General features: G+C 37.5%; 1 protein-coding gene across 3 annotated transcripts; it reads right to left on the reverse strand.

The window, feature by feature from the left end:
* Positions 1 to 2,421: 2,421 nt before the first annotated feature.
* Positions 2,422 to 18,875, reverse strand: LOC103995533 (mechanosensitive ion channel protein 2, chloroplastic). Of its 3 annotated transcripts, none has more exons than XM_065081171.1 (14): positions 18,695 to 18,875; positions 18,044 to 18,252; positions 17,910 to 17,969; positions 15,785 to 15,942; positions 12,713 to 12,845; positions 12,531 to 12,625; positions 12,318 to 12,431; positions 11,813 to 11,873; positions 10,511 to 10,660; positions 10,268 to 10,378; positions 9,912 to 10,079; positions 8,606 to 8,719; positions 7,236 to 7,292; positions 2,422 to 3,555 (listed from the first exon to the last, which is right to left on the reverse strand). In XM_065081171.1, exons 2-14 carry the CDS (start codon positions 18,119 to 18,121, stop codon positions 2,791 to 2,793), a joined length of 2,064 nt encoding a protein of 687 aa, XP_064937243.1. In that variant the 5' UTR covers positions 18,122 to 18,252; positions 18,695 to 18,875; the 3' UTR covers positions 2,422 to 2,790. The 3 variants fall into 3 exon arrangements, with proteins under 3 accessions (XP_064937243.1, XP_009414411.2, XP_064937244.1); XM_009416136.3 differs by having other exon boundaries at positions 12,713 to 12,833; positions 18,695 to 18,874; XM_065081172.1 differs by lacking the exons at positions 15,785 to 15,942; positions 17,910 to 17,969; positions 18,044 to 18,252; positions 18,695 to 18,875 and adding an exon at positions 13,113 to 13,246 and having other exon boundaries at positions 12,713 to 12,833.
* Between the last annotated feature and the right edge of the window lie 622 nt (positions 18,876 to 19,497).

Genomic DNA, 19,497 nt, shown 5'->3' on the forward strand with positions numbered 1-19,497 from the left:
GTTACTTGTGTAAGAAGCATATAGACATAGTAGATATGTAAGGGCATCCATGGTATGCCAACTTGAATTGTGTGATTATAGTGTCGAGTGCATGAGATATATTGACTTGAATTGTTCAGGTATAATGTCTTGGATGTAAGAGACCCATGAGGATATCAAAAGATGCTGACTTTAAATACTTGTATATGGAGCGTTAGATATCAAAAATGCACGAGAGTATCGAGATGATCAAACTTGAACACAGAAGATGCACAAGGGTATCAATGCATATTAACTTTACCCATTAAGGAGTGTTGAATGCAAGAAATGTACGAGAACATCAAGGTATTGCAACTGAAACTGGTTACATAGGGAATGTCAAACATAAGAGATGCACGAGGATATCAAGGCATACTGACTTAAATTTTTAATATATAGAGCATCAAGACAACTCGACGTGAGTTGCCTACTGTATACAGAGTATCAAATGTTATAGATATATTAGAGCGTCGTCAAGTATTTCAACTCGAACTACCTAGGTAGAAAATATTAAATGTATAAAATATAAGTGGGGCATTGTCAACGAGAACTACCCATGTAGAGAGCTTGAGATGTAAAAGTTGTGTAAAGACATTATGACATTCTAGCATTGACTACTTGTATAGAGAGTGTCAAATGCTAAAGATGCATGAGAGTGTTATAATTTGTTAATTTGGATTGCCCACACATCATACATATCGACTTGAACTACTCGTGTAAAAAGTGTTAACTACGTTAGAGTATCAAAGCATGTCGTTACCGATTGCCCATTTAAGGAATATCAGATATATAAGACAGAGCAAGATAATCATCGTATGTTGAATTAAATCCTCCGTACAAAAAGTATTAAACACATGTGTCGATCTTAGAGGTTGAATTGTTTAAGTAGAATGTGTTAAATGAAATAATTGCATGACATCTTCTAGGCATGTTGACTTGTGTCACTAAGGTCGTGGACGTGACATCGGATGAAACCCGCCGACATGGGATAGTCATGGGCATGACATCAGACGTAGCTGACGCCACGGGCGCGAAGCCACATGAATGAACGACGGAGCCACGAGCGCGACACCGAGAGAAGCCACGGGCCCTGACGTCGAACGAGGCCACGAGCATTCGCCGAGCGAAGCTGCGAACAGGAAGAAGTCAAAGCGAAGCCACAGAAGTGACGTCAGACCAAGGCACTGCCTCGGTTGATGGACGGGCCACCATCGGTCTGCTCCTCGAGCCGTCGGTGGCAGCGACGTCATTGTGTGGTGGAGAGGAAGGCGCGATGGAGAGGAGAGGCCAGCATTTTGGTGCAAGGCAGTGCATGAGGTTGCAGTGCCCCCTATCTATCACCGGCGGCCTCGCTCGTGCAAATCCTCAGCGTCCCTCCCTCCCTCCCGCCAACCCATCGCCTGTCATCCGCGGCCTCGGCGCCTTGCTCGTGCTAACCCGCCACCTCGGCAGCAAACGTCTTTGACTTTTCTTGGAATTGAGATCTAATTTGGTTTCCCACGCAGAGCTATGGTGGTTACCAGTGATTTCAGAGATTAGCATGAGCGCAAGACCAAGCATCTCTCATGATGGACGCGTTTTGTCTTCTATATCTTTTTTAGTATATATATATATATATATTATCACCACATTTAATATTTGCGTTTTGATATGTCACGTAACTATATTGCTGGTAAATTTTGTTACTCTCTCTTCTTATTCTGAGTAACTTGTCAAATCATGGGAATAATTATCCACCCATAACATGGACCATCAACTAACTTTCATTGCTTGATTACTTTCTCTATAAAACAATCTAAAAAACGTGAATGAAGTGATCTAATTTGTTGAATGGTGATCCACAAACGCGATCGGTTTCCTCGGCAGAGACGTCACAAAGTGTCGAAGATGTCACATAGTCGATCGCATGTGGGTCTTAATAATGTGATCGACTTAATCGTCTTGATAGCATGATTGACTTTGACTACTCGGGACGATTGGTTGACTTGGTGCCACGGTCGTCCTAGAGATGCGGCAACGTTGTGAAGGACAGGGAAATAGTCAACTTCACGAATGGTCGATCAAGATGGAAAAGGACTCGAGAAAAGACGGTTCTCGCCGACTCGGAGGGAAATCGATCGTCAAGATTTCTTATAATCCCGGTGACGGCTATTATGAAGAGCAAGCATCGTCAAGTTACCAGTGCCCCCTTTTCGCTTTCGAGATAAGAGGACCAATTTTTGCCTGTATGTAATGGCCTCCCTCCCATCTTCCTAACGTGACTACTTGTGCGCATCGATCAAAAAGTTTCTTTAAACATGACGACTGTAATGGTCAAGTATTTTCTTTAAACATGCAGCAAGCAGGAGAGGGTACATACATCATGTGTCCTTGATGAACTGAAGGCCACATAACTGATCAACGTTTAAAGGAGAGAACAGGTAGCCTGCCTCAAACATTAGTGGCTCTGAAATATGTGTTACATTGGTATACAAGATCACAGTGATCATATGAACCATATACTAGACCATGGCAGCGCACCATGTTGCAAGCACATCAGAGGGCATTCCCCCGCATTGCAAACTGTGTATTTATGCCTGATCTAGCAAAGGAAATCATAAAGCACCTCACGATCTATTTCCCACACACAATGATCACAAAGACTGGTAGTCATATACAGCTGCATTGATCAACCAGTAAATAAACAGCTTCCATGCACCGCTGCTTTGAAAAAAAAAAACACAAGTGCATTTTGATCATGATACCCTGCCCCTGGAAGAGATTGAGCCGTGGTCAGCTATCTTGATCCCTTTGATCCACCAAAGGATCTGAACCCTTGATCTTCTTAGAAGAGGCAGAAGGCACATTCCCATTTCGGCCAGCGGCCAGCTCATTTGCCTCTAATTGTGTGGATGATGGACCCATCCCTTCTTCGATTGGTAGTGTTCGTTTCGATCCCTCAAGAGCCACACCAAGGACAATATTATCTTCAAAGGCAGGCCTGGCAACTTGTGATTTCATAGTTTGCACCCTTTCACCTTCATTCTTAGCATCACCCTGTTCTGTAGCAGCCTCCGATGTGGCAGCCCTTTGGCTGCCAGCTTTTGGAGTTGACCCTACTGCATCCGAGTTTTCAAGCTGAACCGTAGAGGGAGGATTGGAAGATGGTGCTACTGCAGGTTCAGCCTTAACACTTTTAGGCGAACCATCTCCAGAATTTGCCTTCTTGTGTTGGTGCTTGTCAAAGTTGCTTGGCACCGTACCATCAGATGATGAAGTTGGGTTGGGATCAACTGTTGTAGCAGACTTGTTGGTTTGGTCCTCACTCACGTGTGGTGTTTGACGTGGTTTGGTTTTCTCATCACCATTGATTCTTGACTGGGAATCGAGCAGAAGAAATGGACGACTAGCTGCAGCGGAATGCCTGAAAATGCTTTCTGCAAAAGGAACATTTTCTATGTCTGGATCACCATATATTTTCTGGACTGTACGAATAGGTGTTGCAAGTCTAGCTCTGTGATGACTGATGACTCTGAGGAGATCTAACATAACAGATTCCTGCATTTTTTTCAACATCCATCATCTTCTTAGCATCAGGTCATATTGAACATTGAACAATAAAAATGGCATTATGAGACAAACAGCACCATGTCCTCCAGAAGCTAAATGAACACTTAAAAAACAAGAACTGAATGATTATTTAGCAATACCAGAAGTTAAAGACAGACAGATCAATCAAATGCAGGATGAAATGAAAGGTGTGAGAAAAAGGATGTTCAATTTAGCTCCTGTTTGGACATACATGCAATAAATGGCTTATTTGCAAGTTGGGACAGCAGGAAACTGACTCAAGCATTAGCCAGCTTATCTTTATGTTTGGCTTAGGCTTGAATTGGGAATATTTAATGTTCAAATATAGGTCATTTAGTTTCTCTTAATTGAAATTTTTGTCTAATTAATTCCCTGAAGTTTCTTTGCACATTTTCCTTGCATGGTCTAATGCACCCCTGCCTCCATTCCCCCTAGTCTCATTGCACTAGCCTCTTACCAACCCTGATGGCCCGCCTCTTGTCCCACACACTCAGTGATGTTAATTTTATGAGGCTTACCAACTGTATTGTTCCATATCAATGACTATTTAACCCCATTGTTATTTTTAGAAAAATGATCAAGCATGAAGGGCAGGTCCACTTGGTTGCTGGTAACATTCTTATTGCACATGCAACCATCCATCCATCAGCTAGGCTTTTTCCCCTATTGCATTTTACCTAACACAGTCATCTTATGGTGTCATAATCCAACCAACCCAGCTCAATTTATAATCCCTGTTTTTTTATTTTGAGCTGGTTTTAAATTGAAGAGATGAAACCATCGGTCATATATAATACTCTATCTTACTAAGATAATATCGCTACTAAACTGTTAGAAATAGTTTAATATTTATCCAAATCTATAATAAAAATTATGGCTCAGTCAATCCCTACTTGCAGCAACTGAATGCACCTGTACACAATTAAATCACAAAAGGTAATTCGAGAATGAAGCATCTGTCAACTGTTTTCATAAATGAAGCTTCTGCTAAGCATTTGATCACAATATAACTAATCGAGCATCCATGTAACATGAACTAAATTCTCAATTAACACCACTCTTAGTATAGGTTTCTAGGAAGTTCATTTGGATAAGTTACTCCTTCCACTAGCAAGATAAGGATGCTTCCATCCTATAATTAACATTTTGCTACCTGATCCTGCATGCAAAGCTGGCAATGGATCTAGTCCATCAAGGTTGTGATCGGACAAGGTCATGTATTAAGAACTTGCCATCATATCATGTCAGCCTAGCCAAGTCCAGCACTGGCGTGGCACATCACCAAAGCGCAGTGGCTGTAGTGTTAGCCCATCAAGGTCATGGTCCATGGAACCATTTTGCTAAACCCAGTTTGCATCTTGTGCTGCATTTCTTAATTTATAGTTTGCTTTCTTTTAATGTTATACTAACAAAAAAGAAAAAAGGCAACTCCTACATTTGTCTCATTGATGACACAGTCCTTCCTTTTCTTCATCCACCATCTGTTTTGAGTGGCATTTGCCTCAAACGTGATAGAGGAGAAAGGTCAAAAGGAGATAAAGAAGTCTGTTGGTTAGCAAGGGAGATCAGGGGGAATGAAGGGCAATATGAGGGTGGGGTATGACTGAACAAGAGGTGGTGGTCAGGATGCGAAAATTTGTTCTTTTTCTTTTTGTTTTTGGAGTAGAGCTAGATCCAGGTCATCCAATGCCCAAACTTAGACACAGTTTGGGCCATAGGCTCATTACTGTAACACCTGAGCTATTCCAAACTAGGACACCATTGGTCCAGTCTACTGCCAACCTACGCTACCTTGGACTTAAACCAGAAGCCCAAACCTACCTTGGACTTAAACCAGAAGCCCAAACCCACCTTGCACCTCTACATAGAATGAAATCATAGCAATATATATGATTCTTTAAATTTAAACATCATTGTGAATCTTTTGATTTATGCTAGATCAAAAGAAAGAAAAGGCATACTCAGTGCACGAGACTCCCACCAATGTGAGGTCTAGGAAAATATAGAAGTTGTTTCTATGATTCGAACCCTTGTTGCAGTCACAAAGGAGCAACCTTACCATTGTATCAAAGCCCATCCTCTCTTGGTTATACTAATTATACCTAGCAAATTCAAACTTGGATGCCGATATTAAATTAAAACAGTACACAACAAAAGCTAGTACTTTTTATTAAATAATGAAGTAAACTAAAAGAACCACAATTGGGAAAGGAATATCTTTTATTTCTTGCAATCTAGTAATAAATTTCTAATTTTTTGGCTTTATATTTTATAGAAACAACAAAAATACATAAAATTTGTCGACCTTTACTTATGCAATTAATCTATCATCACCCAATAGATCAAGAAAACTTGTTATTAATTCAAAACAGATCAGGTCCTGCACAATCAGACCTGAACCATACACCCAATGAGTTCTAAATGGAATTTAGTTTGGGTCAAACTGACCCACTAGGAAGTCAGTAACCAGAAGTTATTGATCTTTTCCATCTTTTTGGAAATTAAAGATCCACTTAGCCCCTAGCCTTGTCCCTAAGATGCAATCAATCCTTTATTTAGACACCAACACATGATCTATGCAACAACAGACAATACATCTTTGTACATAATCCATCCTTCTCATTTTCCACTTACTAGTGGCAATTTCTAGAAAAGATGGGTTGCATGCTCTAAGCCACTATCTGCAAAGCATTGGCAATTTCTTGTTGCCTTCACGTTATCAACTTTCAAATAGGAAAGGACTTATTCCCAAGGTATCTAGATATGGAACCAATGAACTGTCTTCTATAGTATTAACTCCTCTGGAACTTCCCCATCGAGATAAGTGATTAATCTGCAATATTGCAATCTGATGCTCCAGAGAGAATCTCCAAATCTATGAGGCAGCATTTTTCCCATAAATATAGTGTCACTAGTATAGAAAAAGACTGACCTAGGCAAGACCTCCAATTTTCATACTGTTTCCTTGTCAAGAACCTTTTCAATCATTTACAGTGATGCATTATCCAGCATGGTTCGTCTTACTAGTCCGTACCAATGTACCAACCAATTATCGGTACAATATATACTGAGTTGTACCGAACGTACCAACATATGGTACATAGGGGTGTACCGATGTACCACCCATACCAGTCCCCTATTGAACCGGTATGTACCGCCCGTTCCAAGCGGTATGCCGTGGTACGGCGAACCTTGTTATCCAGTTCTACATTGAAATCAATGTGGAGTTACCTTAATTTAGGTTTAATGGGTTTAAGCCTTTTGGAGCATGTGATTTGAGACCTATCAAACTTACTAGGCCAATGTACATATCAGGTAAGATCAAGACATTTGCAAGTCTGAATATAACGGAGCTGAAGAGAACTTCCATCACCATGCTTCAGCAATTGTCCTTGTCCTCCTTCCTAACTTGCATATTCTCTTCAAACGCCTGCCAACCAGACAGAACAGCTTCTTCATACATGATGGGGATTTGTTCTTTGAACCTACTTCCACAAATTGTGTGTCTATATAGCTTAAGATAATGCTTGTGTACTATTTTACAAATGATAAAATCAAGAATTATAAAATTATTTCATTTATAGAGAGCACCAATAAGATACTACAAACATTTAATTGCATAATTAACAGGGGTAATATCACCTTACCTTTACACAGAGATACTCTTCAAAATGTGAGGTCTTAACAAAGCATGAAACAAGTATCTGTTATAGGAAAAACATAAAGTTACAAAAACAATCAAAAGTGCAAGACAACAAGTATACTATGGGAGAACCAAAAGACGAACAAGTTCTATAAACCTCATAAACTACTTTGAAGATAGCATTCTTGTTAAGATCCAGAACTAAAAGACAAGAGATTAAGTTTCACACCACTCAAAGTTAACGCCAAAGGAAATTATTTCCCCAAATCTTCATGAACTTTAACAAACAAGCATGATAAGTTCAGAATATGATAAGAGAGAAAATAGTTATGGATGTAAATTCCATTGCTCTATTAAACAAAAGAAGACCAAATTATTTAATGCAGCAAAATATGCAGTTGGAGTAAACAATGCACATACGACAGATAAATTTTATATGTACAAGTTAAATTTACATCTTTTAGTGATTAGAATTATGTATCTTCATACAATATGAATTTTTTATTTATGTCTAGTGTTACAGAAAAAATTAAAAAAATTCACTCTCATATTATTTTTATCAACAGAACCTAAGTATTCCTCTCCTTTTCCTTACAAAGCTAACATGTTACAGTCAATACCAGTTGCTAGTGGAACTGAAACAAAATGAATGCATCACAAGGCAATCTTCATGATGAAAATGTTGATTTAAAATGTGGATATATGAACAAAGCAGTTTAAGCTAAAATCAAAACTTTTTCTGACTGTATACAAGTTGCACAACATCTTCATATGTATGTATATATATATATATATATATATATATATATATATATATATATATATATATATATATATATTCACCATCTGTTCCATCAATTGCAGAAAATCACACCATGAGCCCCCACCTACCCCAAAATTTTTTTGTATGAGGCAAAGAGTTTGCACCATACACCCTAAAAAACTCACCTCTCAGATTTTATGATTCAAGTCCCATCAGTACTCAAGAAATTTTTAAACCCGAGGATTTAAATTCCCACAATGTATCCCATGCTTAAAATCCATTAAACAAACACAAATTTATTCACTTGTAATTTGGATCCCTAAAACCAAGGTTTTTGTCTTTTGAGTATCAGATCTGTACTGGTCTTGGCCTGGACCAATTTGGGTTTGAGCCATAATGGCGGGAGTGTCCGGTTTACCTTAGACCACATGCCCAGAAGTCTTTTGAACCGATAAATACTGCCCACACCAAACCGTACCAGACGTTATTACAAACCTTGTTTAAAACTTTTGGAGTAATCATGATAAATCAAGTCCTACAAAAGAACACCTTAGGATGACTTAATGCATGCTTCAAGGAAACAACAATTCAGAATTAATGGAGAATATTACCAGAAGAGCTTGATTTTCCGGGTCAATGTTGTCTAGAAACACTCTTCTATGCAACCTCTGCTGTTCTATTTGAGGATTTTTTGCTAAAACTTTTCGCATATCTGCTACAATATTCTGCTCATAAAAAAATAAGAAAGATTTCATACTCAGATAAGAAGAAAGAAAGACTGTGTGTGTGTGTGTTAATGCTATAAGAAAAAAGTAGGACTGATGCTTAGATACAGGGTTTTTAATTTCGTACCATACCGCTCGATATGGGCGGCAAGGTATGCAATACCGTATCGTACCGGTATTTCGAGGTTGGCTCGATACGGTATGATACTGTGTACCGCTCGGTACACTAGGGCGTACCGAGTGGTTGTAAATATTTCTTCCTCTTACTGTAGCACTATAGCACGTTTCGTCCGATAGCGGGAGGTCTGCGTACCGGTATGCCGTCGGACCGATACGTACCGCCCGTACCAGGCGGTACTATTCGAAATTGCATACAATGATGGGCGGTACTTACTGGTCCACCAGCAGTCCAGCACGCAGACCGCCCGCTATCGGGCGATATCAGGTTTTTGGCCCCAGAGCTGTATCGGGCGGTAACAATCGAAATTTCGACTGTTATCAACCTATACCAGGTGGTACCGTAGATTTCAGCTTTTGATGTTGATTGTTAGAATTTTTTGTTAAACCAGGAATTTTTGGTAGCAATTTGACGTAGAACAAGTGTTGATGGAGTCTCAAAGAGGATTTCTGCAATTCATTGAATTGAAATGAAAGCATAAAGCTGCTGAAATTCTAGAAACAGTACATAAATATTCTTAACAATGATTTCAGGAAGATAATATGATGCAAGTCATTGTCCAATACTTCATATTTATAAATTTAAATATCATTTTAAGCTAAAACATGCAGGAATTATTGCGAGATAATTTTAAGGAAAAATCAGTTTATGATAGGATGAACCATAGATTTCAGCTTTTGATGTTGAGTCATCAGTTAACTCTTTTCCAATGACTCCATTTTTTATAAATTTAAATATCATTTTCAGCTAAAACATGAAACTCTTTTTTTCTATTTTTCAGGTATTTTGGAGGGATTTATGCCTATTTTAGGCATATCGCTCGGTATGCCCTAGCATATCGTTGGGTATGTCCTAGCGTACCACTCGGTATGTCCTAATGTACCGCTCAGTATGCTGGTACCGTACCATACCAATCAAATTTCGGTACATCAGTACACTACGAGATTAAAGACCTTGATTAGATGAACAACAAATCATTGTTCAATTGCAAAGATGGCCCGTATTGCTACTCACACTAATTTTGTTAACATCCAAGTGACTGATGGCAAGATGGGTCTTAATACGCCAATGAGTCTTCTGGCTGAGATTTCTCACAACACTGACTGTGAATTTGTGATTAGGAATATGAACTGCTTCACGATCATCACCTCTTATGATTGTTGGAGACCACCAGCCGACATGCTGCAACATTGTTTGCAAAACAGTATACAATCAAGTAAAACACAAGCTTAACAGCAAGTACATACGGAAAATATAAAAATATAGGGGAAAGAAAATATTCCATAGCTTCTTCGAAACAGATGTTTAAATCTCTAAATCAGCATCTTTACTGTTAAGTGTTAACTGATCACTTAGAAGTCAGAATCAACCTCTACAGTACCAGAAACCTCATTGCCTTCAATCTTAGTCTGAATCCACTCATTGATGACAAATGGACGTGTCGCATGTATCATAACACTTGAAAGAAAGTTTGTGAATATCTGCAAAAGAAAACAAATTTTAACCTCATCAGTGAAAAGTAAATACCAAAAACAATTATGTAGTTCACAGTTTTCAAGAGAAAGTTACAAATTAACAATTGCCTTGCTGACAAGAATAAATTCCAACAATACCTCACGACCAGCAAGAGTCAGCAGTACTGTTCCAAGACCACCAGCAGTGATCCATTTCTGAGTGGAAAATCCCAGCAACTCCATAAACAAAGAAACTGCAGCAACCCAAACTGCTGTATAGACAGCTTTACCAGCAAACTGAAAACCCATCTGAACGAAAAAAATAAAGCCAATATGTAATAAAGAATCATATTAACTAATCTCATAAATACAAGCTCCTAAACAGACATATGATTATCATAACAAACAATAGCATCACGTGCAGAGAAAAAAAATATTATAACCTTTTCAGTGCCAATTCATGTATATATGTTTGTTGAAAATGTCAAGGGTGTCTATGGGTCCATGAAAACTTCCACAAATTGTTGTTTTTTTGGGAAAAAAGATGTTTCCTGATGTTTATGTTCTTCAGGATGCAGAGTATTTAACATTTATGTTTCCTGGATATTTTTCTACAAAGAACAAAAAGAAAAATCCTACAGAACTCCTGACTGTGACTTTCCAAATTTTCAAAAAAGACAAACTTTAATTTCTCGCACATTTAAACACAAGAGAAAATAAATAAAGCTGTTTTCTTTTCTTTCCTACAATTCAAACCATGGTCTGTAGTACCGAACTGTATCACTCGGTACGGGCGGCATGTACCGGTCCGACAGGTTGCCGGTACGCGGACCGCCTGTTACCGGTCCGAGTGCACTGTAACACTGTAGCAGAGCTACAGTACTCGGCACACTTGAGTGTACCGCTCGGTATACCGTACCATACCGGTACCGAGCCCAGGTCGTAACACCGGTACGGTACGGTATTGTGAACCTTGATTCAAACAACTAATTTCTACCATGCAAAAAGGTTTACAGAAAAAAAAATCCTTTTCCCACCTCTTCCCTTGCATCCAAACAGACCCTGAGTGAGAAATAGGTAAGGGCAAATGAAAAAACTAAGTTCATACTCTGTTTAATTCATAAGATGCATCCAACAATTCCATGCTCTCAATTTCCCTAAATTATCAAAAATTCCATGAGAATTTTGAAACACAAAATTATTAAAGGACTTCTGTAAATAGCAGCAGAAGAAGGGAGTTTTTCCATCTAATCCTGCAGCAAGATCAATTGTAGTTATGCAATAAGAAACCTATTTCAAAAAAGTTTCCTCTGTAAAGATCAATAATAAAGGAACAACAAAGAAAGTATGCTTTATAACAATTTCCTTTGATAAGGCTCATACAGGATGTAGAACTTTAGCAGCATGCGTATCCATATCTATGATCAATAATGTCCTTAGAAAATAATATCACTAACATACTTTTCTTGTATCATCAGCCACGCCAGTCTCCATGAAGAATTTCTGTGACCGTTCAATCATGCTGAAAAGAACAAATAAACTAATGTAAAACTTATAAAGACCAAGCAGAAAAAGCATCATGAACAGAATATATGGATTGATAAAACTGAAACGAAATCACATAAAGTCAATAGCCATAAAAAATAGTCTGATGGATCAAGGGAACAAAAGTGATATTGAAATTTATGTTTCTTGTGATCATCTAACAACAATATACTTGTACAATATACACCATTTATTTTCTAAAAATGCATACTGAAGCTATGGACAACTACAAATATACAATTGAACAACAAATATAAAGCACATGGAACAACTAAAATTCCTCATGGAGCAATCTAAATTAACTTTTTCATGCTTTGTCTTGGGTGACAAGCTGGCCTTGGCACTATATGTTCTGTCAGAAAGTGCAATACCAAGGACATGACTTCATGTTTATAATTCAGAATATGACCATGATGCTCACCTTGACAGACAATATGCGATGGCCAGTACAGTCGATAAAGATCTAATGAAGTTTAAGAAACGTATTTTGACAGCTTGGCTTGCTTCTGAGGGTAGAACTATAGGATCCAGAACCCTGTAAGAATGTAGCTTTCATTGAAGAAAGATAATACATAAACAGAATATTAGACTTACGAGATGCCACAGAGAATAGTTGACATGCAACTCAGCATACCTGCAGATAAGTACGGTTCCTGTCCAAAGCAGAAGCGGTTGGACATATGAAACTGAAATAAAGTATGTTTTACTCTTTTTCCAGTTACTGTCATTCTGTTATTGACAAAAAAAATGATAATATATACTCCAGTAGTAGTAGATAAAAACATGTATTTATAATGAGCATGTAAAAATCCTTACACGAAATAGGCTTCTTAGGTAACACATCAATGGCCCAAGACCCCAAACAGCAAAAGCAATGATCCCAATAGCAGGGATTAACTGGAGAGAATGAGGACTTCCAAGCAGCACATTGCATGACCTATGAGAACAACTTGGCCAATCGAATTAAATATGTATGCACTTCCATATTCCTTACTAATAACATTAAGCACGCTATTGGCCAAAGCCAAACAAGCTTCTCAACAAATTTTGGCAAAAGGGCTAAAATAAATCTGAATTGAAAGTTCAGTTTTCCTGTAGGAAAACTGGGATGTGTTTAGAACTAGCATAATCTATTCTAGAACGTAGAACAAGCCCAATCCATTCATGAACCTACGAAAAAGACCATACTTAATGGAAATTTACATCAGTTTCTTACCAATCGGTAGGTCTGACCACAGCACACATCTTTGTTAGAAAATGCTTACTGCGGTAACTTTACAACAACATGATGTGCAAGTTCAATCCTCAGAACAGACTGGTGCATGATTTGCCAATTCATCAAATCTTAAAAAATAAGACATAATATGTTATGGATATGGTAGTAAAATTTGTTTTAAATATAAAATATTTATATGACAAACCATAATTTACTTCAATGGTTAGTAATAAATCATGATAAACAATAAATAATATAAAGGAGCATCCTTCTTCCATTCATCATGGAGTCACATTGAACAAGTAGTGCTCCTAAAATACGGAATGTCACAAGAAAGCATAACACAATCCATTGAGATCAAATCATCATTTGATCTTGCTTTCAGTCATTTCATGCTCAATACCAATACAAGTCAAACACAACTAAATTTGTGCATCCAACATCTCCATGGTCAGATCATTATTCAAGAAAAAAACCTTCATAAGAACTAAGTATGAAAATATCAGTATCCATGAAGTATCTAAAAGAATTGTATATTGTCTAAAGATAAGAACAAGATACTTCAGACCAAGGACTTGAATCTCGGTCCTATACCGGTCTCAATAACTTGCCAGTTGGTATGGTAATGATTGTGTTTTTAAAAGCACTAGGCACCAAAAGGCACCAAAGTCTCAAAATGTCCGATGTGCTAGGCCACTCGCCCAAGCAAAACGAGATGCTCTCGAATATTAAAATTTAAAAAAATATATTACAATATAAATATGATCATAAAAATAAAAACAACACATCAATTTTTTTACCGATGAATCTTCTAAACTACTCTCTATGCTTGTCATTATTCTTGAAATATTAAAAAGGATCAAACATCGAAGGCAAAATACATTAAGAATATGTTAACAACAACAGATCATGTAGCATGTTGCAAGCCTACAACTATAGGGTATTGTTTGTCCTAATAGGGTGCTTAAATCAAGTTGATTTCCATCTAACAGGGTAATAAAAAATCCTAACAGGATGCTGTTTTGCAAGAAAAAAAGAAGATATCGAAGTTGTGATGTTCCTACCTTCTAACAGTATATTGCTAACTGTTATGTTTTAACTCCTAATGATGCACCCACCTCAAGCTGGTGCAGGAAATTTAACAAAGTGCAAGAAATAGAAATAGGAAATAGGAGATCATAAGGCAACTAGGTACGGAATGAAGCTGCAAACAACGGCGGACGAAGCTGACGAGGAGGGGGAGGGGGGGTGGGGGCGGCGGGGGTTGGGTCGGTGGCGGGTGGCAGCGCGGTGGGGGGGTGGTGGTGTGGTGGTTTACGGGGGTTGTTGGGGGCAGTTTTGTTGTTGCGTGTGTGTGGAAGGGAAGTAAGTGGTATTAGTTGGTTCAATTGAGCCAACTTTAGTTTCCCAAATTGAGCCTTATTTGAAATCAAGTGCATACCAGAGTGATGCCTCTTTCAATTGCCTGGCCCAGACCAGTAACGAGACGCTTGGGTCTCGCCTCGCCCGAATTCCTTTTGAAAACACTAGATAACGATATCAGTAAAACAAAGTAATTTGAAAAGTAAAAAATGAATTATACAATACTAATATCAAACTGGAGTTTCGACATTGATGCTTGGTTGGGCCAGTAAATACTAGTTTGTACCAACCGGTTTGGTCAAGAATCACAACTTTTTAAATAAAACTCAAAGAAGCATTTGATGAGTATTAATACTGAATATGTATCCATTATGGGCACTACAAACAATTTAAAGTACACATATTCTACAGATCCACTCCCTAAAATAAACTAAGAAAGATGAAAAAGCAAAACAAATAGATTGAACTTATTCGTTGCACAAACATATTCTATCTCTGTGCCTTCACTTTATAAGAATGGTTGAAACACTAAATGTAAGCAGTGAGGATCACATGGAATGCCATTGGGACAAACTTCCAGCAATGCAAGCATATCTTATTTAAAAAAAACAGTATTTTAAATATTGGATGGTGAGTATTTTAAATATTTAAAAAACAACAGTGTAAAATGGAGACATTGAGATGAATGTTCATTTGAGTTGTCTGTTCAATGAATGGTGAGTGTTTTAAATATTGGATTCCAGCCCTTCAAACTTATTCAACAAAGAGGAGAAAATTGAGTTCTCCTTGATAAGATTGTAAGAGGTCCATAAAACCAATTAATAATTGTGGCAAAGTAAGCGCAATGAATACTATAAAGTATTCCGGGGACAAAGTAAAGAACAATCTGTGATAATTCAAACCATTATCTTTACAAATGTATGGGATTTGTAACACCCTGTCAGCTAGTAGCCAAAGTACAAATGCATGGGATGATCCCAGCCGTCCATCAACACTATGAGGAGGATAACCAATTTTTGAAATAGAAGTGCATGAGAGAGAAAGAGAGGTCTTCACAGTGGCAATCACTTCATGATGCTTTCCATTTAATTTTCTTCCATTGTTCTGGATAGAAGGGAATTTTAGTTGTATTATGTCCAAGGAGATAAATTTGCATATTAATTCACATGGACTTCTATGTGTGTCATGTCAGTTTGTACCTACAACTTAGGAAATTCAATATCTGAAATAAAAGAATTACTAACTTCTATTTTATTTAGCAACAAACTAAAGCAACATCTCGTTTATTTAGCAATAGATTAAAGCAATACCTAGTCAAACTCAAAGTAGTATTTCTCAGTAGAGGGATCACATGGCCAAAGCTTGGAAGAGTAGAAGACTGACATTTGACAACATTGTACCGGTATGGAATGCTAACTATTGGCTTGCATATACTGTCTGAAATCTGAAGACCCCACACATCTTGTCGCTGCATGCAAAATGTTGAATATGCAAGAAAAAATATTATAACCACTTTGAAATTACATGACTGCTTGCTTCATTACAGAATCAATTAGAAGTTTGTATTTCTTGAAATGATTGATTCCTGAATTCACAAGCAAAACTGCTCAAAAGAAGAAGAAAAAACACGCAATTTCCACATAATAGAAGAAATAAACAAAACATTAACAGAAGAAGCATATAGGAACAAATTCAAGAACATGGGTTTTTAAGCTAAACTACTGGCATAAGAAAGTACATTAAAAGTGGATGTTGATATAAAGGTAACAATGGCAAATTACAGTGAAATAGCTTAAATAAGTCATTTCGAGATTCTAGCAAATCAGTAATGGTCACTTATAAATCATGCTAGGGCCCAAGACTTCCATTAAATATAGAGGTTGAACTCTAGCTCTTGTGAGATGAGAAAAATAAACTAGGTTTTCAAAACTGAAATTGTCACTCCAGGTTTGGTTACACATTAAATGTGGGAGACCAAGTGAGTTGTTTATAAGAGCATAATGGCTCATCAAACTAATGAGTCAGTTATCCCGTTGAGTCAAATCATGACAAACGATATCAGAGTGTATTGAGCATAGTGAAAGCCCCAAGTAGAAGAAGATATCCGTAAACAGGGCTAAAGAGCAACCACTGAGCTGAACCTCACATTCACCATACTAGGTTTTGATTTTGGGCTATATCTGGGGCTTGATGAGGATCTTAAGCCCCGAGTGGGGGCATATTATGACACCTTGGTTTAGTAGAGGAGATTTGAGATAAGCCTATAGAAATAAGTGAGCTTATCTTGAGTTTAAACATTTTGATGCGGTAGTTCGAGCCTATTAAGTTAATGGGTCCATTTGGATTGGGTCATAATAAAAAGAATTGACATATAAGGATTGATATGTGATAAAAAAAAGAAAATGAATCAAAAATCATTTTAGCTATGAAAAAACTGGAAACCCCTCTAACTAGGGAAATTAGATGTTGTAACTTTATCTACAAGAATGTTCATGCATATCAGTGACCTAACCTAGGTACATGGTCCATCAATATAAGCCACTAAAATCCCTGTGTACCAATCCCCTATATCTCTTCTAAAATTCTTACTTTTTCTCCTGTGATTCTACCTCTTGTTTCTTTCTGCAATGCAGATAGCATAAGAACCATGTAAATAAAGGAATATAAGATCAAGATCATAAAGAGAAAAATCATGTAATCCTCACCCATACTAACTCAATAACTATGATGATACATTAAACAAACCACCTACAATTGTTATCTTACTAGTTCAAATATAAGTCCAACCAGTTCCAAGAATTCTAAACATTTTGGACTCTTAACCATTTAACTGGAAACTCTTTTCATGACTGGATGTATTAAAGTTACCATACTTTTCTAGAACAAAACACAATAGTTTCAATTAGATTTTCAGCTTCAATCCCATTTTTTAACCCTAAAAGTTGAAATTTGACCTAAAGTATATGGAGGTAGCTGGCCTAGACCTCCAGAAGACCATTTCATGAGTAGTTCACTGAAATACAACATCTTCACAAAAGAATTACACACCTTAAGTCAGCAGATTTAATTATGCAAATCAACTAAATCACACCTTAAACAGCACCTTAATTTTTCAAACATTTACATTGCTGAACAACTCATTTAGCATAATCTAATTCAAGCCATTCAAAATGCTAACAGTCTTCAATACAGCCTAAACTATATCATGGCTTATGCAAGTACTTTAGATCAAATAGCCAAAAAATAATGGAGAGAAAAGTAGACAAAGATAAGCAGTTTAACTGCCTTTGTAAGTTCCAATCGAGCAACAGGAACAAGGCAACTAATTAAAGGGCCGTGCATTGCACTACATTGGGTATGTTGTTATTCTCACAAAACAAGGACCATATCGACGAAACAATATGATAGAATTTCCTATGAGATAGAGTCACATACCGAAGCACAAGAAGAAAGGAGAAACGTCTCCAATTGGCGACAACTCTTTAATTTTGAGCTCTGTAAAGTCATGGTTGTTCTTCAAACACAAGAATTATATGGAGCCTATAAATAATCCACAAAATTCCTCGTACCTTATGTTGGTTAGTTGGGCCAAAGCTTCGAACAAGACCAAGTTCATGGATCAAATGTAAGGATGATCCAACTGCCATTCTCGGAGAGGCACATATAAATTTTAGTTAAATGGAGTTAGCAGCAACCACAACTCGTCTTCTTTGGAGAATTTTCCAACGAATGCAATCCAAAATATATATACTAGTAGGACTCTGCAACACCCTCAGGCCTATGACAAAATTAGAAACAAAACATGATGTAAGAAGGTAATCACAAATCATCCAACTAAATAGACACTTTACTTGCTCCCTCCAAACTAGGCATCCAAAAAACAGTTAAATACCAAAGAAAGAAGGTTTCCCGCATATCATAGTAGCAAAATTAAAATAAAACCAAGTCAAATGTCAACATGTAACAACATCGTGCTGCCTATCTAAAAAAAATCTCAGATCACCGTTCTCACATTGCTTTCGATTAAATTGCTTAAAAAAATGTTTCTTCTTATCTAAACAAAATATGAGGCATCGACGCACGACTCAATTTGATGGGAAAGGAAAACACACCCTAACACTTGTGAAAATTACAGCAACAACTACAATAGTCTGCAACAGTTCGCTTTAAGACAAACCCCAAGAAATTGAAAGAGGAAAATGGGCCAAAACGAAACTTACCTCTCCGGAATCGCGAAAAATCGAGATCAACCAAGTCGACGAGTTCCAACGACTGCTGCAGAACTAAACCAAGAATTATATCAAAGATTTATAATAAATCCCGGGAGATTGGAGGTGGAGGAGGAGGGCGAGGCGACTCGGAGACGACGAGGGAGGTTGGAAGATACGTGAAGCAACAGGCCGAGAGAGGGGTGCGGCGAAGCCGATAACAATCGCCGCGTCGGACACGTGGCGTCTTCTGGTTTGAACAATACAGTGTTTTGCGTTACATGTTCGATCGCGGCTAACACGCGAGTCGTTTGTGGTAGACGATCGCGCTGGACTTACGAGCGGGATCTACGATCAAGTCTTACGCACAAATCCCATCGGATTGAGAAAGTGGGTTAGCTTTAGCCACCTCATCACGTAAGACATAGTCGTGACTATTGACGGTGCCTTGACGAGTGTGGTCGGAGAATAGTGCAGCACGCACGAGCAGAATGTACGAATGAATGTTACGCACAAGATCAAAACTGCCATCAGTAGAAAGAAAAGCGCAGGTCAAATTGGGTAAATCTTTTTTCTTTTAGAATGATTTGATTTGAGTTGAGCATATTATAATGATTTATTAAAATTTTTATCGGTTTAAATTAGTTAGTATCTTCAAATTTTCTTAAAAATCTTAATATTTTTATAAATGGGTTTGATAACATCATCATTAAATTAATAATATTTTAGCTGTAATAGATTTAAACTCAGACAAAATTAAGTGTATTTTATTTGACCATGTGAAGACTAATCTTTACAATAAAATCTTGAATGTG

This window comes from Musa acuminata, chromosome BXJ1-8 (assembly GCF_036884655.1).
Source record: "Musa acuminata AAA Group cultivar baxijiao chromosome BXJ1-8, Cavendish_Baxijiao_AAA, whole genome shotgun sequence".
In the NCBI taxonomy this organism is placed as follows: domain Eukaryota; kingdom Viridiplantae; phylum Streptophyta; class Magnoliopsida; order Zingiberales; family Musaceae; genus Musa; species Musa acuminata.

Bases quoted from the DNA above. Each gene is read 5' to 3' on its own strand.
- LOC103995533 (XM_065081171.1), bottom strand. From the start codon at position 18,121: ATGGCAGTTGGATCATCCTTACATTTGATCCATGAACTTGGTCTTGTT. The intron at 12,846-15,784 runs GTATTGCTTTAA...CGATTGGCCAAG, and splicing joins ACTACTTTGAGTTTGACTAG to TTGTTCTCATAGGTCATGCA. The intron at 7,293-8,605 runs GTAATATTCTCC...TTCCTATAACAG, and splicing joins CGGAAAATCAAGCTCTTCTG to ATACTTGTTTCATGCTTTGT.